The sequence below is a fragment of the Hetaerina americana genome, unplaced genomic scaffold (assembly GCF_022747635.1).
Source record: "Hetaerina americana unplaced genomic scaffold, ioHetAmer1.1.p SCAF_5, whole genome shotgun sequence".
In the NCBI taxonomy this organism is placed as follows: domain Eukaryota; kingdom Metazoa; phylum Arthropoda; class Insecta; order Odonata; family Calopterygidae; genus Hetaerina; species Hetaerina americana.
In genome coordinates, this window is record NW_027287095.1 from 13,970,162 (window position 1) to 13,992,411 (window position 22,250).

General features: G+C 37.6%; 1 protein-coding gene across 1 annotated transcript; it reads right to left on the bottom strand.

Annotated features, from left to right (window-relative positions):
- Window positions 1–8: 8 nt before the first annotated feature.
- On the bottom strand, window positions 9–21,574 carry Eogt (EGF-domain O-GlcNAc transferase). The gene is made up of 9 exons (XM_071591825.1): window positions 21,016–21,574; window positions 20,641–20,853; window positions 16,885–17,033; window positions 15,379–15,542; window positions 13,502–13,791; window positions 10,388–10,594; window positions 9,691–9,824; window positions 7,175–7,277; window positions 9–775 (listed from the first exon to the last, which is right to left on the bottom strand). Exons 1-9 carry the CDS (start codon window positions 21,193–21,195, stop codon window positions 626–628), a joined length of 1,590 nt encoding a protein of 529 aa, XP_071447926.1. The 5' UTR covers window positions 21,196–21,574; the 3' UTR covers window positions 9–625.
- Window positions 21,575–22,250: the final 676 nt, after the last annotated feature.

Genomic DNA, 22,250 nt, shown 5'->3' on the forward strand with positions numbered 1-22,250 from the left:
GTCATAAGTAATTTAAAAATTATTTATTGCAGGCAATCTTCTACACAATAAATAGGAATGTACAAAAAGGAACTTAAAAATTAATCATTAAAAAATAATATCACCAACAACATGTCCATTATAAAAATTATTATAAAATATCCTGGATTATATTCTGGCCGCCATCCAAAGAAAGTGTATTGGTTACAACAGTTCTCGCAAAGGAAATAAAAATGGTGGGATAAGTAGCCAAGGATTTACATAATATGAGCATTAATGTGATTCAACTTTAAAATATTTTATGTTCTCAGAGTAAAGAATGGCTAGAAGGAACATGGAAAGTTTCATATTTCCACAAGCATAGAACAAGGAAAGAAGGAAAGCTCGACTTCTATCACACAGTGACATTGGTCCTGAATCTTCCATAAGAATACTTTGGGTAGCATTGAATTTACATATTCTCCTCTACACAAAGCATCTCCAGTCATTTGCCACCACAGAAACTGCAGTAAAGAGAATGGGAATGTGCCCCAACACACACACACACACTATTGATGAGGATGTACACACACACACACACACACACACACATATACACACACTAATAAATTACGGATCTGGGGATTTCTGGTGCGAGGAGGGCTGTTCACAATTCGTCGTGCTCTGCCTTATAGTTTTTGAAAGATCGCTGGGACAGCACATGGCGTGCACCCTTCTCCACAATTCGCAGGAACTCGGCAACGTCAAAGGCATAGTTAGTGAACTTGGCATGGGCTCCTCCCTCAGGGTGATGGCCCTGCAAGGGAATTTCAGAAATAAAAAGAGACTATAACTAAATACACACAGGGATCCCCTCCAGCACTGCTCCCCTAAAAATCCCATCGAGTGATCTCACAGCCCTCAGTGCATTAATGGAAATAGGGTGGAGATGGCAAGAGGCTCACATTAAAAAGGAGGGGGTGGGCCCATGACCTCTGCCAAGCTTTGACTATTGTTTAGTGTCACTTCACCATCACATATGACAGGATTCCTTAAACGCTTAATTAAAATGCCATTTAAAATGAAACCTGATGACCCCAACAATATTGGCAAATTGATCACAGATCTATTTATCCAATGCAACCTTTATTGGAAAAGGAAATATTTCTGTTGTGAATATACCTTAGGTGTTTAAAGTTAAAAATTCCAGAGATTGCATCATAAATTTGAAAGTGGAAATTCAATGTTAGTAAGAGGGCTAGACATATTTGAATATCATGTTATTTTTACATATGAACTTTACTGAATCAAGTAGTATGCAGCATAGCCACTATAAAAAAATCTCACAAATCCTAAGTACCATAAAAAACCATAAACACAGTAATCGACCCGAAGGTTGGTTTGGTAGGTGATGGAAGCGTTCACCCAGTACTAAGCCCAATGGCATGTGAAATTCACACATAAGGGTAGGGGGCCAGTTCCTTTCCTTGTGCCGGGGTATGGTTTCCCAGGAAGATCTGGTACCTAAAAAATCATGAAGCTTGGGTGGAGCTGCAGGTGCCCAGAGAAGCTTGCCTGGGAATTGAACCCAGGCCCTCAGGTCAGTAGTCCAATGCTCTGCCCCTTGGACTACCACGACCCAAAGTACCATAGTTCAATAAAAATATTGACTAAATTAAGGGAACATAGCATTGCAAACATTATTTACAAGAATATTTTTCATAGAATTTTTAAATAAAAAAATTGTTTGGTTTATTAACAATAGCAGGTAGCCAGTCTGCCACCATTCAATTACTGTTAGTGAGTCACAATTATACCATTTAGATGATTATCAAAGAATGATAGCAAAAATTCCACTTGCGACCCTCAGCGTCTAGGGAATAATTAGTTCCACTTAAATGCATGCTCTTTCACTAACCTCGTGTGTTTTCCAAAGAATTCCAAAGAAACTGCGGGAGATGCCGCAACAGTAACTTTTAACGGAGTCATCCGCTAATGTGCATTTCAATGCAACAATTTCAGAGTGTAAAAATCATTCGCCTCCCAGTCAAGGCGAATGATTTTTACACTCTGAAATTGTTGCATTGACTCGCGTGTTTTGTTATCATAACCCATTCTTTCCCAATGATCTCATTAGTGTTCTGTTCATCTGTTTTTAAGTTTCCCCTCCAATCCCTCGTCCCTCTCCATGGAGGGAACTGCCTACTTACTGCAACTTTGGGTCGCATTCCCTGTCTTTCAGTCTCCTTAGGGGGAAGAGCATTTTGTATTGCATGTTCATGTGGTGGTGGAGTTTTGCCTTCTTGCTTGTTGTGTCCTGGCTTGCGTGTTGTTGGGTGGCTTTCGTGCTGCACCCTGGGATGCAGTTGTTTGTTGGTTTATTATATATGTGTTTGCACGAGTGTTGGATGAAGGGATTTTTGCATGTGTGTGTGTGCGCTGCTGTGGGTTTAATTTTCCATATTGTTGTTTTGCATGTAGTATTGTTCCTTTTTATGGTTGGTGACCTAACACCCCCCACCACATGCCCTTGCGGCGGCTTGCAGAGCATTATGTAGATGTAGAATATGTAAACACATCCATTGACAAAGAGTATTTTTAGCAAGATAAATAAAATTTAGTGTCACTGGAACACAAAATAAATTATGATCAAATGATTATTATTTATGATTAAACAAATAAAAAATTATCACATGGGACAGCTATTCACAAATATAATTTGATTGGATAGATGAGATGACTGGCTAGAAATTTCTCTCTAGGTGGAAAAACATTTTCTCCACATGAGAAGTTGATGCAATGTTTAAATATTGTGGAATAATGGGTTCTTATAAAATAGGTGACTGTTACAAACTGTGACTGCTGACCCTCATGCATCACCATTCAAAGGTATACTAAAGAGCTCTGTTGGTGGGGGAAAACATTGTTATTACAAATTATTGCAGAGCAATAAGCGATGTAGGTAGCAATCTTTTTTGTATCATCTCCTGTAAATACCATGAATGGAGACATTGAGGAAGAAGGAGGCTGAACATTCTGGGAAATATTTTTAATTCCAGAATTAAGATCAACAGAATTTCAGAATCAAGTCCCTAAAGGTCTTTTGCTTTGAATTCCTTCTCCAATACAAGGTCTTAAAAATTATTTCCAATGTTCATTATATTATCCACATAAATTAACAGCTACACTGCCTTTCATAACTTGTATAAATACAAAGTCATTTCTTCCCAACCAGAGGGTTTGAATCCTGCAGACTTCAGATATTTTTCAGGGGTATCCTGATACCTACTTGAGGTGCTTTGTGTTAGTAGATTTATGGGAGGCGACCAACATCTGAGGTCATCTGAGCCATTAGAGATGGATGGGAAGAGAGGAAGGGTGGAGAGAAACACAGAATGAGCATTAGCCTACTCTTATCGAAAGGCCCTAATGGGGTCCACAGTTTTATCTTCACATCCGACAGACGATGTACTCACTCAAAGTGCTCTTCACAAAGCATAAGTAGGGATTGGGATACCAATTAAAAAGATCTTCCGTCTCCAGGATTCAAACCCGGGTCCTCTGGGTGGGAAGCCACTATGCTGGCCACTGCATCCCCTAGATGCGCTTTGTGGGGGGCACTTTAGGTGAGTACATCATCTGTCAGATGGAACATTAAGCTGTGGACCCCTTGGTACCTTTCATTTAGAGTAGGCTAATGCCGACACTGGGTTTCTCTCCACCTTTCCTCCTTTCCCACCCATCCCTAATGGCAGAAATAAACTCAGCTGTTGGTTGCTTCCCCTAAATCTACTACTAATGCCCAAAAATCATTTGATCCTGTGAAACATTTTTTCATTAAATCATTTATTGTCACACCTTGCAGATACTTTCAGGCCATAAAAAGGTCTGTAATAACAGCTTTCAGGTGCTCTCTCTTCCTGTCTTCCACCCATCTGTAGCCTCTATATTAATTTCCATGTTTATATGGTCATTTGAAAAGCAATAGGGACAATAGCAATATGGTTTTATTTTCTATTCAATTCATAATGCATGAGAAATCAGCATACCTGCTGTATGTTCTTTCACACAGTTGTGAGGTGGAAAATAAATATTCAAACTAGCAGCCAAATGTCCCTCATGGACGACACAAGGAGTATAAGACCATAACTCACAACAACGGTGCCGCAGTGAAGAAAGTGGAGGACTTTATTCTATTAGATTGAAGAGCAGCCATCCAAATAATCATGAATGAGACTGATCTTAGCAACAGCAGAGGGTGGAAAATTATTCACAAAGAAATGCGCATGTCAAAGGAGTCAGCATGCTGGGTTCTACGACTACTGACCCCTTTTCAGAAGCATACATGGCACAACAGGCTATCAAATGTGGTTTTGAAATTTTGTCACATTCACCTGATTGTCCTGATCTCACCGGTAGTCAAGTGACTATCTTATTCCCAGGACTCAAAAACCATTGCGGGGTTGGAGATTCAGCAACAGAAGTGATTCCATTTGAGATGTGGAACAATGGAATTTGATGCCTTAAAATGATGGCATTCGAAAGGTAAAGAAATGCAGGGATAAATGAACAACTCTGAAGGAGAATTTGTTAAGAAGTCTTAGAATAACAAATAAACATCAGGTTTCTATCTTCATTATATTTTAGTAATAACTAAAAGTTTAAGATGCCCCCTGGTACATCTGAGTACAGTTCATACTGATCAAATTCATTGGGAATTCCTGTGACTTTTTGGCCTTTTGTCTATCTTTCATCTATCTTGACATCTAGATCTGTCTTCCTCTTCTCCATTGCAGTTTTGATATCTTTTTCATTATCATCACCCTTAACTTATTCTTTTTAGTTCCCTTTTCTTAATTTCTTCCTTCTGATCCTTATTGCATTTTCCATGGCATGTGTTTTCTTAATATGAAAAATCATCCTCTCAGCCATTAAGTACATTATCAATTCCATATTTCTCAAATTATTTCATGGCTGTCTCACATTTCACAGCATTCCATGCATTTTTGATTCATTCATGTATCTGCAATATGCCAGGTGTCATCCTCCTTCCTGAAAGTGTCACTTCAAAATCTGTAGACTGCATTCAACTGCCCCATTTCTTCTTCATGAATCCTTTAAATAGTTTGTTAATCCAACCATCTATCCATCAAAGTTGAATCTGGCTCATTAGGCCACCAGGAATCACAGCTATTTGAGTTTTCAGTTTGTTGACTTCATTTTTCACAGCTTCTGTCCAGTGAATCTGAAACTGATCCTGTACTAGCAAGGCAAGTTTCAGGATGCCTACACCACATATTGTGTATCCACAATTTCATCCCATTATCCATCAGCCCTTTGAATGTACATGCACAAGCACACCTGTAGACATCTTTTTCCTTGCACTAGGTTTTCCTTTTGAAAATTAAAAGAGGCAGCAATTTATCCCATCAGTATAGCAAAACAAAACTACTGCATAATTTGTTTTCTCATGTTGACAAGTTTAAATAATTACACTGGAATCCACTCTTTCGTTTTGAGGGTACATCGAACATCAGTGTGACATCATCCATGTTTCTTAGAGTCCAGAATTTTCTCTTTTTTTAGATTGAAGACAAATTTACAAAACTCCATAATCTTGTCTTCAAATCTGTTGGCATATTTTGTGATACTTTAATCTTAGTCCTCATATTTGTAGGTCATTTCTCTTCATGAATATCGAACATCTTGACATTGATCCTGTAAAATCAGCAATGTCTCTGCTAGTGGCAATCACTTCTGCTTGCTGAATGGTAATTTATGTTGAAACTGAAAATCCCAATCTTCTATTGTCTTTACTATGCCTAGCTTTTTGTAGTTCCTCTTCCTGTCTCCTCAGGTGATGGTGATCCGTAATTCCTCTCTGCAGCCATTTTCATATTCTTTGGCAAATGTAATCACTAACAGCTTGAATGCAGAATCATAGCAAAATCTGCATTGTTTTAAGCCATGCTATACCTGGCTTAGAATCTGAATGTATAAGCAACTTTTATGATTTGAAAATAAAATTGCATTCCTTTATGTAAATGAATTAACACTCTGCTGTTTCTTTCAAAAAACATGTTTCCATTGATGATATCAACAATAGTGCATGCACAATAGTTGAATTGCCATTCAGCAATGGCCATTCTGGCTACTTCCTCACCCTGTCCCAAATTGTGAATGATACACTCACCTATATGAGTCGGATATGGCCAATAATGCTTCACTAAAACTAACACTACTTTACAGCAACGAAAAATGCAGATTTACTGCAAAATACACCCCTAGGGATCTTGGCTTAAAGTATGGAGTTGCACCATTCACATCCGAATGGAGCACATGATTTTATCAGCTTTCACCTAAGAAAATTACATGTGCACAATGGATAAATAGGAATTCAAGATATCAGTGGATCTGCATTAATTTTATTTGAATACTTTCGCTTTCAGTAGTGAAGCAAAATATATAGCACACAGCTTACGGTTTTCATAGAAGAGAAAAAAATTATGAAAATATTTATACGAAACTACTCTTTTGCAAAAAGACAAAATGTAATAGGATGCTTAAAAATATATATTAATCAAATTGTCCATCATATTTTTCTAGGGAATGATAATTGAGGTGGTTTCCCGTTGCCTTCCTCAATAGTGTTTTTAACGTGACACCATCACTTACTGGCTGCCCCACTGGGGTCAGAGGCCATTGCAGCCGCCTCACTGAGGAACAGACGCTGCGTGGACTACCTTTCGTCTGGCTCCTAACCTTCGACCTATCTGGCATGGGTGACCCTACCAGGAGCAATAATTATTACTCCCGCCAGCACAGCTCTAGGGGTCATCGGAACGCACAAGCCCTTCCACCACGTCAAGGTTGTAGTCCGGGGAGGGATATATTAATATAGACTAGAAATTTTGGACACAATTTTCAATCCATGATTTGGATTCAAATGTCTAATATATGGGGTGCACTTGCAGATGCACCCCGTATTTTGGATACATTTTGAGGGGGGGGGGAGGAGGGGGGCAAGGGTACCTAAAAGCCGGCAAAAATTATATTTGCCACTACTAAGTAATGTCGAGAAAAATTGTTGATATACGGGATGACATTTAAAAAGAAGATAATTTGTGCATGCTAAGTTATTTTCTAGAGTAAATCATAAGGCTTCCATGACAAATTAAACATAAAAAATCATCCATCTAAAATTAAACTCTCTTACCTGATCTTGCTGGTAAAGTAAAGATTTGTTTTCCCAAGTCAGATACTTCACTCCACGAAGTCTTGCTAGGTCCAAATAACAGCTTTCATCTTCACAATTGTACCTGCAAGGAGTAATACCTCTTTCATTCCATTGCAATTATATAAAATTCAACTACATACATTTACTGCACATGAACACATGAGACAATGCTTGGGTAAATAAGTCATCCTACAACGGGAAAATTTATCTTTACTGAGAATTATACCAACCAATTTTGTAAGTTTACCTCTTATCTTTACTGAGATGCTGTTTTGGCATAACAAAACCCCTGGGTTATTGGTGTTTGTTTGAGTAAGAGTAGAGAATAAAAGTGGATCATTCAGCCATTGACTGCTGCTGACATAGTTTTTCCATTACTCAGAAAAAAAGCTTGTGGTCAAAGATTTGAACAATGACATTTGAACATTTGACATTTTGGAACAGGATTGTCCGCAGAGAGAACTATATAAGACTAGACTCAGGAACACGGGTCCCATCAAAATACTTGTACAGGCAATATAAGACTTAACTAACAGAGGCAAGAAGCCATTTTTAAGGTTGCCCATCCATGAAGCTTACTAGTGTATTGGTGTATTGATCATCTTTTTCCATGGCCTCACTTCCCCCCCCCCTCATATGGTATTTGTTTGCTAGTTTGTTTGCTAGAGCAAGCAAATGCCATCCAATGTGGGTCAGGGTTGCTAGAGATCTAAAATGTTGGCCCATATTGGCCTTGGACTATATACCACATTTACCAGCCCGACGGTTGGTTTGATAGGTGAGGCCACATCTTACCAGTAGTATTAAGCCCAACGGCATGTGAAACTCATATAACAAGGTAGGGAGTTCTTTTCCTTGTGCCACCAATGGTTTCCCAGAAAGACCTGGAACCCAAAAAATTACACAGAGGGGAGATGCTGAAGGTTCTCAGAGGCTTTCGTGGGAATTGTACCTGGGCCCTCTGGTCAGTGGCCGAGCACTATACCCACTGGACTACCTCATCGCCTCATGATAACTGTGCAAGGTTAGAATTGAAAAGTAAAGTGGGTAAGGCAATGGATTCCTATATCCACTATGTGTGATCTCATATGCCAAATGTGGGTTTGTGACAGGCACATTATTTTCAAATAAACTGATGGATACCACATACAATCCTAAAAAATAAATTAAACTTGATGATCTTACAAAATTTTGGTCGATGGGACAAAAAGAAAGTTCAATACATTCATCATTAATTCCTTCAGCTGACTAAGCAAGGCTGCTTGTAGTCCAATTAAAAAGGCCACATTTTCTTCAAAATATAGTAGGCTCAGTTTCTCATAACTCTTTAATCTCAAACCAATCTGCAATAGAAAATCTGCTTAATAATAACTTAGCTCATTAACTTCACCAAGAATCAGCTATCCTCATCTAACCATCCACATAGAACTTCAAATATTGTGAACTGCATAAAACATTGTGTTCAATCTATTGGTCTGAATTATATAAACCATTAAACCTCCATAGATGTGAAAGAAATAGGCAGCATTCTACCCAAACATAAGTATCACTCTGCTGGTTATGGTAATGTTAAACCCTGTTCAATATTGAAAAGAAATAGAAAAACAGTAATAACTCAACCACTAGCATAATTAGTCAATGAGCTATTATCATTAGGGACTTCTCCTGATAAATTAAAAATAGTTAAGATTGTCCCAACCCTCTAGAGTAGAGAACCTCATGAGTTCAATAAAGGACAATTTATGTTTTTTTCTGGATTTTTCAGAGGTTTTGTCTCAAGCAAATCCTCTGAAATATTTTTCTAAATCTTACAATGAAAAAATACTATCAACAAAATTGTTAAGAATGTTAAAAGTGAAAAAAACTTGCTAAGGTATTGATGAAACAATCAAATAGAACAAGATGACCCACATCACATAAAAATTTTGCTTTGGGAGATTCAACAACCACCACTAGAAATGAAAAGGTTCTAGGAATATGCTAATTTATGGAAAAATCAGTCATCTTTAATCCTTTACCTTGGAACTCCTAATAGAAGAAGATAAAACTCATGCAAACCAAATGAGACAGCAATTCTAAAATTAGTCATTTTGGAATGAATTCTGCGAAAACCTCAGATTCCAATTCCAAAATTAACAATCAAAATGTTGTGTTTTGTTTAATTTTATCTGTATGATGGAAAAATTCCATCAAGCAATGGCTTCAAAAGTCATAAGAGTATTAAAATTGCTTTCCATTGGAACCTAGGGTGGAAAACTAATTCCAAAGAAAGACCAAAGGTTTGTATTAAAACAAGTCCGCTCTGTGCAAAATGCTGCAGAGTAGTTTTAAGTAACCAAGACCAATTAACTGCTAAATATCCAGTTTGGCCCATCTAAAACCCACCGCTTATTGAAAACACCGCATGCATCTGATGAAACTCAATTATGGAAGAACTGAATGATATACACATTAAACAACAGGAGGTCAATAATATATGCGTTGGCACCACCTACAGTTCAAACACAACTCCCCAGTCTGGTAGGAAGAGCAAGTGAGTGAGACCAGCTCCATGGATGCCAATGAAGATGTCACTGTTATGCGTTATTTCCAACTGACGCTTGAAACTCAAAAGCCTGTTGTACACCACCTGCAAATACACAAGAAAAAGAATAAAGCAATAAAACAGACTGACCACAGAGAAAGGCAGAGTATTTTCATAGAGGTGAGCAGAGACTGTTTAAGAGAGGGAAATGCATATAATGCATACATGATGGAATAAGCAAGACTGAGAAATTTTACATGCTGGATGTAATGGAATTGAAGTATTCTCTGAACTTAATATTGCATGCAATCTGGAAGGTCAATAAATCTTTTTTTACTTTATTTCAAGTCAATTTCATGCTAAGGTGAATTGAATTTAAAATTTGATCAAATCTGAATCACAAATTAAAATATTTAATTTCATCAAATCTTGAATCCAAATCCTTTCCCACATTACATTTAAAATTCATACCCCATTTTTATCAACTGTGCAATGCCTCAACCCACAAATATATGAAATTTTTCATATCTGTGCTAATTTCCTCCCTATGCTAACACTCTGCTTTTGACGTGAATTGCGTTTTTGCCCCTGTTGTCGTTTTAGATCTGGTCCTGGTACTTGACTGTGCTTCTACTCCTTGAGGGCATAACTGCCACCCCTCCCCTCACCCTTTGGACAGCATAGTCTGGGTTCTCCTCCAGTCCAGCAATCAGTTCCTCCTCATTGAGAATTCGCCTATATGGGGTGTCCCTGGACATTAGGGTGATCCTGATTTTTCCTTCATGACGCCTTGCAGGGGTCCGAGTCACGGCCAAGCGGTGCAGCATGTGGCGTGAGAAGGCATGGAACAGACCACTCTTGTGGCAGCCCCATATCTGAAAGACAAGAGTCTCATATTAAGGAATCATTTCACCATTATATCAAAATAACTAGAAAGTGAAATTTTACCTATGCTATTCAACAGTCATAGAGTAGAAGAAGTAGACAGTGTCCACGATCAGTTCTAAATAATGATTTCACATCCATATGGAAGAAAACACTTCATAGAGATTGGAATGTGTTATAAGGCAAATGGAGAGCTGGGGACATGTACAAGAGAATGGGTACAAGGAGAGGGGAATGACCATGGGGAAAAAATTATGGAGTTTGTAGCAGAAATAGCTTAATTATAAACTAACACCTGGTTTAAATACCACAGAATAGATTGAAAAGTTAGGGGGATACAGAGAGATATCGGTTATATCATATTATGGTTTGGCACAAACTTTGGAACAGAGAGATCAACCCACACAACTTCCAGGAGCAGATGAGGATTAGGATAAAAAAATACTGCACATAAAGGGAAGTGTAGAATTTAAGGGAATGAGAGAGGGAAGCAGTATAAGAGAATAGAATATAGAAGATTTAACCGAGTAAAAAATTAAGGAGTACCATGAGCCAGATGACAAAATACTAAGTGAGAAAAAGGTGATGGTTAAGGTACAAGAGAGATGGGAACATTTCAAGCAAGGAATAAAGAAGAGAATGAATCAACAGGAATGGTAAATAAAATTAGAATTAGGAAGCCATTGGTAATAGAACAAGTGATTAGGAAGTGGTTGAAAGAAAGAAATGGAAGAATGTGACAAAATAATTAGAGAGAGAGAACAAAGTTCAAAGAGGTAAACAGTGAGGGAGTAAAATTAATGTGGTAGATGGAGCAGTGTGAGTAAATGGAGAGTTTACAGAGACAGAGGGTATGGGCATACTATTCAAGAAAGGTGAAGTGAAGTGAAAGGTGCCTAGGTTTCCGGATGTAAGAAAGAAAATTCCGTTTATACCATCATCAGAGATGCAATAGGTTAAATATATATTACTTGACGCAGCAGTAATTTAGTATTTTAGGTGTCTAAATGACTGAGGTCATTTTGCACCTTGCTGAGTCCATATTAAGATAAAGGAAGGTAATCAGAACCTACAAAATATACTATCTCCTTTGATTATATATCTGGATTTTAATATTTTACACCTAATGCTACAGTAAAAAGTATTAAATGAGCCAGAATATGTTGGGTTCCTTTAAAAACTAAATTACTGTGGATATGGCTTCATAGTTACCATTAAGGATATTGTCAAGGTCTTCCTGAATATTTAAGATATTTGTGTATAGTCTCAGATTTTTTCATATTGTCAGAAGGTGGCGAACTGTCTGATGGGACTCGCAGACATGACACCAAGGTTTGACTTTCACTTCTGTGAATAGGTAGTCATGGTGAGGGCACAGTGCTCCATCCTCAGGCTGGTGGTGGTGATGACATCCTCTCGCCATCATTTCCAGATGGAAGACGTCCAAGGCAACACTTAGGTTCTTAGAGCATGGAACTTATTGTTGTTCAGTGCATGCCATGCTGTGTTTCACACCACAGTCGATACACTCCTACCAGAGAATTTGTGACTGAAAATGCCACTTAAGTGTACCTGGTGCTTCTTTTGCGGCCCTCTCATTTACAGCAATTGCAGCATGCCTCATAACCCTCAGAAATTATATTTCAAAATTCCGATCTTCTAAGACTAAAAGTAAGAGAGTTAACCAAATTTTCTGAACAATTGGGTTCAAGGGGGAATATCTAAAAATGTATTGTAATACATTAAACAAATCTGTGCAGATGAGAAAGCATCCATTTGTGCAGTGCATTTTAGAAATGGTGGGTTTAATCTCATAGAGCTTAGCTGTGAAAATGTTACAATGTGGATACATCTTTACTGGAATAGTGCCATGATAAGAGGAAGCTATAGTGGACACAGTTCCACCTGCTATTTTTGAACCATTGGTGTAGCTTGCTGTTAGGCCCCAGCTCTACTCAGCACCTCATTAAATATTCTTTGGTGCTCTGTTCCAACTATGGAAGATTTTGTACCCTGAGCTATTAAATGGCAGTCCAAATGGGGATTTTACTTGATAGACAGCATGTAGTACCCTTTGGGTACAATTGTCAGAAAAGCAAAATTAGCTTTCAATTTACAATTATTAACATGACTCCAATGTGCCTTCATAGATCTTCATTGGTGATTTGTTGAGGCCAGAGCAAAATTTCAATACAGCATATTAGACATTGCATGTGACTTCAATGCTGCTCTTGGTGAACTGAAAATGTTTTAACTTGCAATGGCTACTGCTGATGCAATAATGGAGTCAATTCAATGAAACATGTACCATATCAATCTTACACATAGAGTCAACAATAAAAATAGAATTAAATATTTACACAAGCATTATATGAATAAGAAATTTATGATCACTCTTCATTGAATAGTTCTTAGAGAAGATATGCTAAGAGTAAAATCACTAAGAGTTACACCTCATGCACTGAAGCTGAGAGTAATGTCATTGATATTTATGACATTATCAGGGCTCTCCTCCAATAAGTGACAATATCCTCTGTGTCCAACTGTGATTCATTTGCTTTTCTAAAATTTTGAATAACAAGGGTTTGTGGGTGCCAGGATAGGAAAGAGAGATTCAGGAAATATGAAAATGTTTGGCAAGAATCATTATGATACCATGAGACAATCATGGTAAACAAAATACAGTGAACGTTCCTTATTAGTGCATTTCAGAAACGGATACAGCACCTTAAAGCAAATTATAGCTTTTGCACCAGCAGAGTTGTATTAATGGTTCAGAAAATATCATCATAATTTGTGGTCAACTTCAAGTTCAAATGCGGTTTTCTTTGGCCCAACAAATCCAGAAATATCTCAATCCATAAGAGAAGATATTGGTAAAATGAAGTGCTACTTACAAGGGGGGTGTTATAGTAGAGCCCAAAGATCATTCTTGGGAGAAGTGGGAAGATGACATTGCGAAAGCAGGCCACATGGCCCTCAAGGCTCCTCAAGTTGAGAACAGGGTGGAGGGTGAAGGCAGAGAAGGCCTCTTCAAAGGCTGACTGGTAAGGGTGAGTCTCCCAAATAAGTATTAAGTTGTCCTGGCTCCAAAAGCTTGAGCCATCACCAAAAGCATACGATGCATTCATGTGGAACGATGCATAGAGATTGAGGAAGTCACAAAAGTGGTGGTACATATTAACAGCTGGAATAAAGAGGGGAAGATAAGATGCTATAAATGTCATAAACTAATTTTTTGTGCCACTGAATATCATATCAAAGCTGGCAAATGTATCTCAATTATCTGGATTCCAAAAAATCACTCATGAGTGGACTCGAGAGTAATGTCAGTTCACATGTCATGCATAAGGAGAATACAAGTGGTTAAACATATTCTCAATGGCCATGAAAACAGGTATTATATTCGTTTTATTGTCTCTGAAAAAGCTCACTTGGAGGGGCAGAATGGAGCCACAGACCTGCTTTCCAAGCAGAGTTGTGGATTCCAAGGCAGGCATTCCTAGCTTTGGGTTAATAGAAATTTTCAAAACCTAAGTACCAACATTTTTATTTCAGCAGTTGTTTATACACCAAAAATAGCAACCTTGGAGTGAGGTTACATTGCGAGTTGCAAAAAGTTAAGTTCTCCATCCACTCCCCTAAGCATTGCTACACTAAGCACTACCTGACAGAACAGTAAATTCCTTAAAATCACACATTATAATTGAATATTTTGTAACTCTATGCACTTTCTTTCTCTTAACATCATTCATCATACTATTCTTTTCCTCACCCATTCACCACTCTCCCATCATGTGGAGATATCTGTCACTCAACTGCCATTCAATACAAGCCGCTCCATCCACATGCTCCCCTTCTTTGCCATCAACTGTCAGCATTTGTGGTGCCCACTAGGTATTGACTGTATCCCTCAGCCCTCTCTGGCTAAGCAGAGCTAGATTCCCAGCACCTAATTTGAGGCCTGACTCATGTACTGTGACTGTGCAGTCCTCATTGATAAGTATGCTCATCCAGTCAGTTGTTCCTAGTTACTTGTTTCACTGGCCAGGTGGTACATGTAGCAATTATTGCGTGGTATTGGAATTCATGACATACGTACAAGAAACACTTCACAAAAACTTTCCATGCACTTGCATGTAGAAGACCTCATACATATACACACATAAATATATAAATAAAATAAATTTTCAAAATTCAACATAATATTGTCTATAATACCATTTGTGGTGAATCTGAAAGTGTTGACCCTTGTACAGTTTCTCAAAGTGAAAGTGTACAGATGTGCATATTCATCTTGATGGCTATTTAACTATATTCATCCATTATTATTTTAGCCATGTGCTCACCTTTTTTATGCACATCCCTTTTTCAACAGCAATTTCATATGCTTAATTTAAGAAAATGATGGCATACAAGTACATGCATAGCTTATTTGTTTAAAAAACTTATTTATGTTTCTGGAAGTAATAGTAATTTTTACCATGATTATGTTGATTTTTGTTTGTTCCTATATTTCTGTCATAATTCATTGACCCATCACTTTTTACTTAGATTAAATAAAATTTTATAACATTTTGTTATGACTTATGCTTCCATTACCTGCAAGTTATAATCATTCTCAATTTACACTTTCCTACAATTTAACTTATTTCCTTGGTCCACCACGAAAGCATGAAAGAGGGGTTTGATTTTAATTCCCAACTTATTCCCATTTTTCCCATTTCAGTGGCCACCCAGACTACCAAAATTCATATGAAGGGCTAAAAATTACCTGCGTCAATTTTCATGATATATGTTGGCTTGTCAATAATGAGCGTGCAATCACCCGACTCAATTGGGCGTTTTGACAGGCTTACAAAATTTCGAAACTCCGGGCCCCAGGACTGCAAGGGGCTGAGCTGATCACCCTCTGCATCCAGCCATTCCTTCTTCAGCCTAGGGCAATTGAGATTACACAGACATATTAAGGCAAGCATGAGTGATCGCATATTTCCATTTCTAAAACATCTATAGATAAAAATATATGCTTGCAAGCATCTCTGACTAATGAACACATTGGATTTACGTAGAGGTTTAGGGACAGTATTGCCACTCTTCTCTGGCATGTTTGCATTTATTTCTAAAATGTTAGCCCATTGTTTGCACAGACACTCGAACTTAATGGCATGAACACATTTTTAAAAATATTTCTTGTCTTACTTGGAAACCTTTCTCATGAAGTTTTCCATTCAAACCCTTAAAGCCCCAATTCTCTCTAGAAGGAGAAATTTTAGATAGCCTAGACATATGGTTAAAGTGATTTATATGGTAAAGCTAGAAAAGACAGCAACCGACACTCAATGATGGCTAAATGAAAGAATGGGGACTGCATCCTCTGAACTTCAAATCCCACAAACTGATGGGAGCATATGTGGTGGGCACAAGCTGTTTTGGAGTATTTTCCTTGAAGAAGGGGTCATTTGATGGTACCTGCCCATCCCTCTCCAGTGGGTGCAGTGGTGCCAATGAATCACTGACAGGCAATACACTGCACTCTTTCATTCAAATCACTTCACTTCCCATGCCATGCCAACAATGAATGTTATTTTCTTTTTATTGCTGCAAGCTAAGCCAAGAACTTCACTTTGTGAAAATTTAAGATGAAATTCCTACCCTGCATGAAAACGTGATGCCATTGGAGCATCATAAAAAGAATGCAAAGGTTGTTGTCTGAAAAGAAAATCTACAATTCTATGTCAATTAGGCCCAACTTTTTTATATATTAAAACTAATGGAGGTAATTTTGAAACTGCACTGCAAGTCATAATGACAGTCTGAAGAAAGTGCTTCCTAAAGGAATAAAATTGATTCCATTATTTTCAAGAGGTTCAAAAAAGTGAGAGCAAACAGTTTGCCGATCTCTGGCCCATCAATACAATAGAAAGCACTGAAAGTGCTATGGAATTCTATAACAAGCTGCATTCAGTTTTCACAAACTCTTCCCTCTGCCATAGAGTTCAAATTCAGACCTCAAAAGGGAGTTTCAAAAGTGATCACTGGGGAGTTTATGTGAGGGAGTAGGCAGGGACGTATGCACATACATTCACACTTAAACAGCATTCCTCATCATCCCATTCTTTATCATTCAAGACATGACTCATTGAGTTTCAGACTAATAATTCATTAAATCACCTACATATGGGCAAACTCTAGTGTTCTTTTAGAAACCAATATGAATGTGAAAACGCCAAAGCAAATTTTGAGGGTACACAATTGCTATCTAAAAGATATTACTTGCCTGCAGTATCCACCAATTTGCCCATCCTTTAGAACATCCATTTTATATCGAAACATTTCTGGTCTGTGTGCCAAATCTGTGAAATTAATCATTATGTTCCTTCCCCGGCAATAATGAAGGTGTTTGGTGCACTCCAGGGACGAATCTTCCTTTAAAAAAGAAATTGAAAAAAATTACAGAATTCCACCATCGACTGATTGCATTAATAATAAAATTCTTAAGTATGAATTCACATGAAGAAATATCGATGGCCTGATTGGTTGAGTATACTTGTCTAGAATAACAAGAGAAAGATTAAGATGAGAAAGCAACTACATTCTTGCAAGAGATCAAAAACTCTTACTTGACAACACCAGGCATCACAGATACCATACCAGTGCCCAAGGATAAAGCTGCCAGAATTGAACTCAATCATAGTTGGTAAATCATTCACCCTTTCATAAGAAACAACAACAATGTATCACATGCCTGTAGTTTAACCAGCCATCAAAAAATACCCAACTGCAATTTTGGACATGATGATGGAACACTTGTGATTGAGAGGAGCCAGAGGCCATGATTATACCAGTATCATAAAGTTTCTTTCTCGCGGATTTGATGGTTTAAGACTCTACGTCATGAAAATTAATCATCACTGAATAAATAAACTTGGTATTTTTTCACACAAAAAAACTGATACCATTATAAAGTTTTCTGTGCAAAAAATACCAAGTTTATTGATTCAGTGATAGCTTTCTTGTGTTTAGACCAAACAATACACATATTTACATAATTTAAAAAGTATTTGCTTCCATGCATAGTCTGTCACACCTTGGGTTCCGGCAAAAGACCAGGTTGATGGCAGAGCCGTTTGTTTGGCCATCCATGTGGAAGGACTGCAGCAACTGGGCACTCTAACATACCTAGTGCCAGAGATATGAGTTGGCTAGACATACATCATCACCTGTCGGCGACTTACCCTTGACTGATCCAAATCCAAATTGATTTTTTTGGACCACTTCCCATCAGCCATGGTTGTTGTTATCAGTTGGCAAGTGTGGGTCACTTCAGCTGATGGCCTAAATCATTTCCAATTACAGACATTAAAGCTGCGACCATTGCAAAGGTTTTTTTTCCAGGATTGGATTTTCTATTTTGATACTTCCCAATTATATCATCACAGAACAGGGTCAGCAATTCTAGAACTAATTCTTCCATCAGTTGAAGAAACTCACTGGGGACAGCCATACAAGGTTTGTATAAAAAATATCGGTAGCTATCTTTTCCTGACGTGTGCGTGAAGTGCTGAATTCAGACCGTCAGTTAAGTGTGCGCAAGTTTGCAGATCATATTGGCATTGATAAGATAACAGTGCACACCAATATCACTTATAATTTGGTGATGCAAAAGATCTACCCTAAATTCGTCCCAAAGACATTGACAGACAACCAAGAGCAGAGTCAAGTATCTTCTTGTGAAGACCTGCAATGACATCGCGATGATTCCCCAACCCCCTTACAGTCCCAACTTGGCACCAGCAGACTATTTCCCATCAAAGTAGCTTGCACGTGTACCCTTAAAGATGTTCAGGAATTTGCCTACCAAGGAGCCTTCGAGTAGTAGAAAAGCTGCTGGCAAAAGTGTACCTACAGGAAGTTCTGGTACCAAAAAAAAATCACATAGCTTGGGTAAAGCCAATGGGGCCCGGAGAGGCATGTCTGGAAATTTAACCCAGGCCAGGAAGGTGACATTGGAGTCAGATATGGAAGAATAAAATGATAATGAGAAAGAGGAATTGAAATTGGAGTTGAAGAAGGTGAAATATAATTAATATATCGGGCCCAGAAGAGGGTTTTTTTTAATTTGGGTGCCACAGATGGTACCCTCAAAATGTGCCATGAAAAGTACACATTGTGATGAGTATGAGAAAACAATATAACACAGAATAAAAAATAACAATATTGATGTCTACAACAAGAACCATAAAGAAAATTATACGGCTGTGCAACATAACTCTATACAACTCGCATCAAATAAAAAAGCAAAATAATTTGGATACAAAATATTCTATTATTATAAGCTTGGAGTGCAACCATATTATTATTGTTAACTATCACAAAAATAATACAAACACACCTAGGTAGCTTAACAGGCTAAAGCACTCAGCTGGACATTGAGGGATCCAGGTTCATATCCCAGTAAAGGCAAATGATTTTTACATTCTGAAATTGTTGCAGTATAATGAACATTAAGCAGATGACTCCATTAAAAGTTAGTGTCGTAGCATCTCCCACAGCTTCTTAGAACAATACAACACAAATTAAAAAGAAAATATATTTAGAACCACTCTACATTAAGTGAAGCTTTAAATTTCATTATGATCAAACTGCCAAGTATCATTAGTAACTGAAAAAGAAAATACATGGTTCTTCCACACACATTTTATTACACACAACCAAGGCTTTGACTGACAAAGTCAACAGCAGGTGAAATACAGAAGTTATACATTCCTTTATGCACTATATGGAAAGGGTGGAGGCAGTTATGGGCTAGGCATCAGATAAGAGAGGGTCTGTGGAACAGAGGGAGGTCTAGCAGGGGGGAGCAGGAAGGATACATAAAGTCATTAACCAATGTACCCTTACGTTGAACATTCCTGGAAATTTCCAAATGTTCCCAGGCATCTAATATAAATCCCTTCCTCTCCAAATGTCCACTGCCAGAAATAAAGTCACTTGCGAGGAGGTAAAATTTGAAAATTTCATGCTTGGCAAAGTAGGAGGAAGAATTTTTGCTTTCGAAACAGGAGTAATGTTCTTCCACTCATTCCAGGAATTTCCTCCTCATGTGCCCAATGTCTAAGGCAAAACACTGACAGCACAGTATATACACTCCACTCTTTTCCATGGTGGAAATTTGGTTTTTGGTTTTGGTGCTGATTGGATTTGGTGCTGTTGGGTATAAGAGTATCTAAGTGGCCTTTATTAGAGAAGGGTGGCTTTATGCTGTTCTTTGGAAATGGCACAGTCACCTTACGAGACAAATTACCCAGAATGAGGATTATTTTCTACTTGGCTATGTTATTCTTGGGGGTGGAAATACACATGGATTTCTGATACAATTTTTTAATTAACTGAGTGTGAACTATTATTTACAGCCATCACCTATATTGTTTTAAGTTCTTTTACAGTGTTTTGTGGTTGCATGGAAGTACTTGTCAAATGATGGATTGAGTTGAAAGCGACAAATATTTAGGGAAAATGATTTCTGAGCATGACATGAATGATGTGATTTGTGGTAGTATATTTTCTGAAAATGGAGTTCTTGAAGTTCAGCTTCTGGTGATTGTTTTGTGATCATGATATTTAAAAAAATTAGGGACTCTTTACGCTTTCCATGGTGAAATATTTATTTGTTCAAGGAATTTAAAACACCTAGAAATGGTTGAGTGGCCTTTTTAAACATGTCAACACGCAAAATAAATCATCTACACAACAGTGCCGACAGATTATGTTTTTCAATTCATTGTTTGAAGAGAAGAAGAGATCAATTCCTATTTGGTCCATGTAGATGTCTGCTACCTATCCATCACATCTGCTAATTGACTATTTGCCCACAACCACCTTCCACCTCTCAGTGTGATATATACTTTTACAGGTGACATACACATGGTTTGGTAAAGAGCAAAATTTACATCTGTTAGGAATAATGTTGGCGATACGATTAATACCTAACCAAAAGAGTAATGTTTACAAAATTATGCAAAAGAGTACGTACCCTAAACGTTGGCTCGCACATCATTTTCATGTCTCTCACTTTGTCTCTCACGTAGCCAAAATCTCCTTGGCTGAAAAATGTGGCTATTTGCGCTTGTTTGGTCTGTACCCAGCCCTTGTGGTCTCCTGGACACGATGGTTTCGAGTAAGATGCAGCTCCACCAATTGCACAATTGTTTTCATATCCCCAGCAAGCCTCCTGGTCTAAGTGCATCTGTGAGATGACCGTACAAATGCGAATTTAAACAAAGCCAAAACGGAAATAACAACAATTAAATGATAAGTCAACGAAAAAAGACCTGGTACTTTTCTTAGTAATGTACCAAGTCTTGGAAGATATCAATAACATAAATTGTATTTCTTCATATCATTTTACCTTGTAAGGACAACGATCGTCTTTTCTACACGCCTCCGCAGCCTCGGGGAAACTATTAAAAAAGAATGGTAGATGCTCCGTCGGAAGATTAATTCGTGAGAAATTGTAGGCACTTTCTAACGGCCAAATGAGTATCAAAAATGATATGCAAGATATAACTTTCAAGAATCCACTTTCCATCTTGGTTTCTTATCTCTTTTTTTTAATCTACTCAACAATCGCCTTAAATCATCAGCCCCTACTCTCACACGTCTGTCAACTACCCGTCTTCGACACACTGCATTAAGAGTCAAGAAAATTAAGCAAACAATGAGTGACCAATTAACTATTCACCAAAAAAAAGCCTGACTGATTGGTATCCTTAGGTCATATTTATTTTAAGTGTCTCTTCAGGTAAGTTTAACTCAAAGGGAGAATACAAATAGTTCAAGGATAGTGTTTATACTTTTTATTCGACAGTGTTTTGTCCATTTTTTCTGTAAAACACGATCGCCTGGACCACATGGAAAAATATTAGGAAGTCTCCCTCCATTACAACCCGTGCAACTAGAGTAAATTTGGCACAGAGTTCTAAATGGGTTTCGTGGATGTCCTGCCTACGTTCGGTATACCCCTAGATCAATTCTTAGGTATATGGCGCATGCCATCGTCCAAGGATACCCGTGAAATGAGGTAATCATAACCAGCCGGTATATCACATGACATAGGGCAAGAAAGTGGCGGCGTTTCAAAAGTTCTTATCGCCATGATCAATTAAATATTTTAAATGGAAACAACATTGAATTTAAATGGAACATACCCCTATATCATGCTGACTTCTTATATATGTAATACGAAACTTTATCACTTAAAAAATTTGATCAGGTATCTTAGAATTTTTACTTTAAATAATTAATGAAATAAGCAAAGTATGACTAATAATATAAGTGCATGCTAACGACTGCACACGTGATAAGATCGTTTTACTTTACAACAAGAAGTAAAATCTATTTATGACTTGCCCTTGTCAAAATGGTTTTTATTAATTGTTTGCATTAGATTGGTACATGTTGCTTCTATTAATTCAAATCTACATCCTCTTAATTAGTTAGGTCACTACATGCTGTATATTCTAACTGATGAACTTTGATCTGAATACTAAAAAAATCTAATTGCTCAGCATACGTCTTTCTCATTATCAATCATGACTGTATTACCTCACTCACCTTTTTTCAATTACCATAATGTTTATCATC